The sequence below is a fragment of the Sinocyclocheilus anshuiensis genome, unplaced genomic scaffold (genome assembly GCF_001515605.1).
Source record: "Sinocyclocheilus anshuiensis isolate Anshui unplaced genomic scaffold, SAMN03320099.WGS_v1.1 scaffold300, whole genome shotgun sequence".
Taxonomy (NCBI): Eukaryota; Metazoa; Chordata; class Actinopteri; order Cypriniformes; family Cyprinidae; genus Sinocyclocheilus; species Sinocyclocheilus anshuiensis.
Window position 1 is genome coordinate 2,857,618 of NW_015557379.1, and position 2,794 is coordinate 2,860,411.

At 39.4% G+C, this 2,794-nt stretch overlaps 1 protein-coding gene across 2 annotated transcripts in view; it reads right to left on the bottom strand.

The window, feature by feature from the left end:
* The window catches only part of smoc2 (SPARC related modular calcium binding 2), a 36,151-nt gene that overhangs the window by 20,286 nt on the left and 13,071 nt on the right, over positions 1 to 2,794 (bottom strand). For both annotated transcript variants that reach the window (XM_016474587.1, XM_016474586.1), the window contains exon 3: positions 831 to 937. In XM_016474587.1, the coding sequence (XP_016330073.1) occupies positions 831 to 937 (107 nt within the window). The remainder of the gene's footprint in view (positions 1 to 830; positions 938 to 2,794) is intronic.

A 2,794-nucleotide genomic window follows, 5' to 3' on the forward strand; every position in this document is an offset into this window, starting at 1 on the left:
GTGGTTTTTTCGTTTTGTGTTTTTTGGAAAAAAAAAAAAAAAAACGAAAAAGGAGCGGTTTTCTCATTTTTCTACTTTCAATATTAAATCAAAAAACTAATGATCGAATGATACACGGGTTTTTCAAATTAAATAAATTGCTTTTTAGTTTTTCAGGTAGATCTAAGAGTAGGGTTAAGATATTTAACTTTTTTCTTTTTTTTTTTCTTTTTACCAATTATCCAAATAATGTTTAATCCTAGAAAGCTATTATTATCAGAACACGCGAGCAACAATACTGTACTACATCAATGTTTCCTGTCGGCTCAATTTTTGAGTGGACTTTGCTGTTCCGATGAGCATGAACGGTATACGAGTGGAGCTGAGTGGAGAGCACACGCATAGAGTGGGATAATACGCAGAGCGTCACACCACGTGAAAGTGAAACCTGAGCGGTGGACTAATTTTCGGCAGCCGAAATTTCGGTGCATCTCTAATTATTGGCGACATCAGAAATGGATATTATATAATATATGCCGCGGCACCCTGGTTGAGAAACACTGACCTATCTAACCATCCATCCATCAGTCTATCCATCAATCATTCTAAATTTTCCTCGATCTATCTATCTATCTATCTATCTATCTATCTGTCTGTCTATTGTCTGTTTGTCTAACCATCCATCCATCAGTCTGTCGATCTATCATTCTAAATTTTCCTTGATCTATCTATCTATCTGTCTATCTATCTATCTATCTATCTATCTATCTATCTATCTGTCTGTCTGTCTGTCTGTCTGTCTGTCTGTTCTATCGTTCTATTGTTTTATCGTTATATAATTCATCTCATACCTCGCTGTAAGTTCCGTCAGGATTGCAGACAGGAACGAACACCTGTGGGAAGAGTTTCTTGGCTTGCTGTTCTGTGTATTTCTTCTCTGCTACACACCTGGACGTATCTGGAGACACAACACAGGTAAATCCAGCAAGTCCGACAAACTATATAACCATCCATGTTATTGTATGGCAAAAATAACACATTCTCATGTCTTAATTTGGTCAGTCAATTCATAGGTAATTTGTTGTGAACTGAAAATGTTCTTTATCCTTATTATCCTGATTATCAAACAGCTAAGTAGTTAACAGTGAGTCAGGACTGCCACTGGAGCCCTCTTAAAAAATGCATGACACGTCTGCTTTGGAGACCTTGAAAAGTACTATTAACTTGATGATTCATTTGTTCACAAACTCTGTCCATCCTCTTTTCTATATATAAACTTAAACTTCATTTCCCATTATTCCACTTTAAGCACACAGTCACTATTCTGCTCATCGTGTCAGTGTAATATAGAAAACAGAAAGTCTGCAGAGAGCGAGTGCATTAAATTCAAACCGACAGGCGAGTCCTCTGGCGTTCTCTCTCTGACTGATGTGGCACGGGTGTTTTTTCTTTTCTTTTTTTCAGAGGAAAGGAAAGAATGGTAATGGCGAAAGAAAATGAAGCAGGAAATAAGACTTGGTTTCTTTTGCAGTGACATGTGACCTCTCAGACACAGAATAATTCAAGATGTTTCGGAAGTGCTGGATCCCTGTGTGTGGTTGGGAATTAGACCAACAGTCCTACTGGAGTCATCACTATCTCTATACCAGTCCAGTGGTAAAACTATCACAGATCTCGCTCTGTCATTCTGTGTTAAGTCTGTGTGAGCTGATGGTGTCCAGCAGGTTGTAATGCATCTGTATGTACATTTATGTGTGAGTGTGTGTGTGGATGTCGTTGTTGTGGCTGGGCAGAAAATCTTCCAGACCTCAGTGGAGACATAAACTCACTCTCTCCACTGGGCAAATCATTAAAACACTTTTAGTCCGGGATGGCACGAGAGGATAAGCAAGGAACTCAGTGAAAAGTATGGTATACGATGTAAATGCTAACCTATGTATATACTGTATCATTCAGTTCTGAAAAAAAAAAAATCACTAAAACATAGTACTTAAAATTAGCCATTTTACCCAATGTTTGTGTGCATTATGTAGACATTTAGACATTTAGTCATTTTGCAGACGCTTTTATCCAAAGCGACTTACAATTTGGGGATGCATAAAGCGATTCTTCTTAAAGAGGCAAACAGATACAGGAAGTGCTTGTAATACCAAGTTTCTAGACATTGTTCAAATAAGTACAAGCTAGAAAGAGAAGGAATAAATAAAGAGAGAGATTTTTTTTTTTTATTTATTTTTTTTTTTTTAATGATGATAATGAAGTCAAGTAGCTTCGAAAGAGATGAGTTTTCAGCTGTCGCTTGAAAATTGTCAGGGATTCAGCATTCCGGATAGGGGTGGGAAGATCGTTCCACCAGCCAGGAATGGTGAACGAGAATGTTCTGGAAAGTGATTTTGAGCCTCTCTGTGATGGTACCACGAGGCGTCGCTCACTAGCGGATCTCAGACTTCTGGAGGGGATGTAGATTCGTAGTAGTGAGTGGAAATAGGTGGGTGCTGAGCCTGTGGCTGTTCTATATGCAAGCATCAATGTCTTGAACTTGATTCGAGCCGCGACCGGTAGCCAGTGCAAGGAGATAAAGAGAGGTGTAACATGGGCTCTTTTGGGCTCGTTGAAGACCAGTCGTACCGCTGCATTCTGAATCATTTGTAGAGGTTTGATTGTGCTTGATGGAAGTCCAGCCAGAAGAGCATTGCAGTAGTCCAGCCTAGAAATGACAAGGGCCTGGACAAGAAGTTGTGCAGCATGCTCCGTTAGAAAGGGCCTGATCTTTCTGATGTTGTGCAATGCAAACCTGCAAGATCGAGCGGTCTTT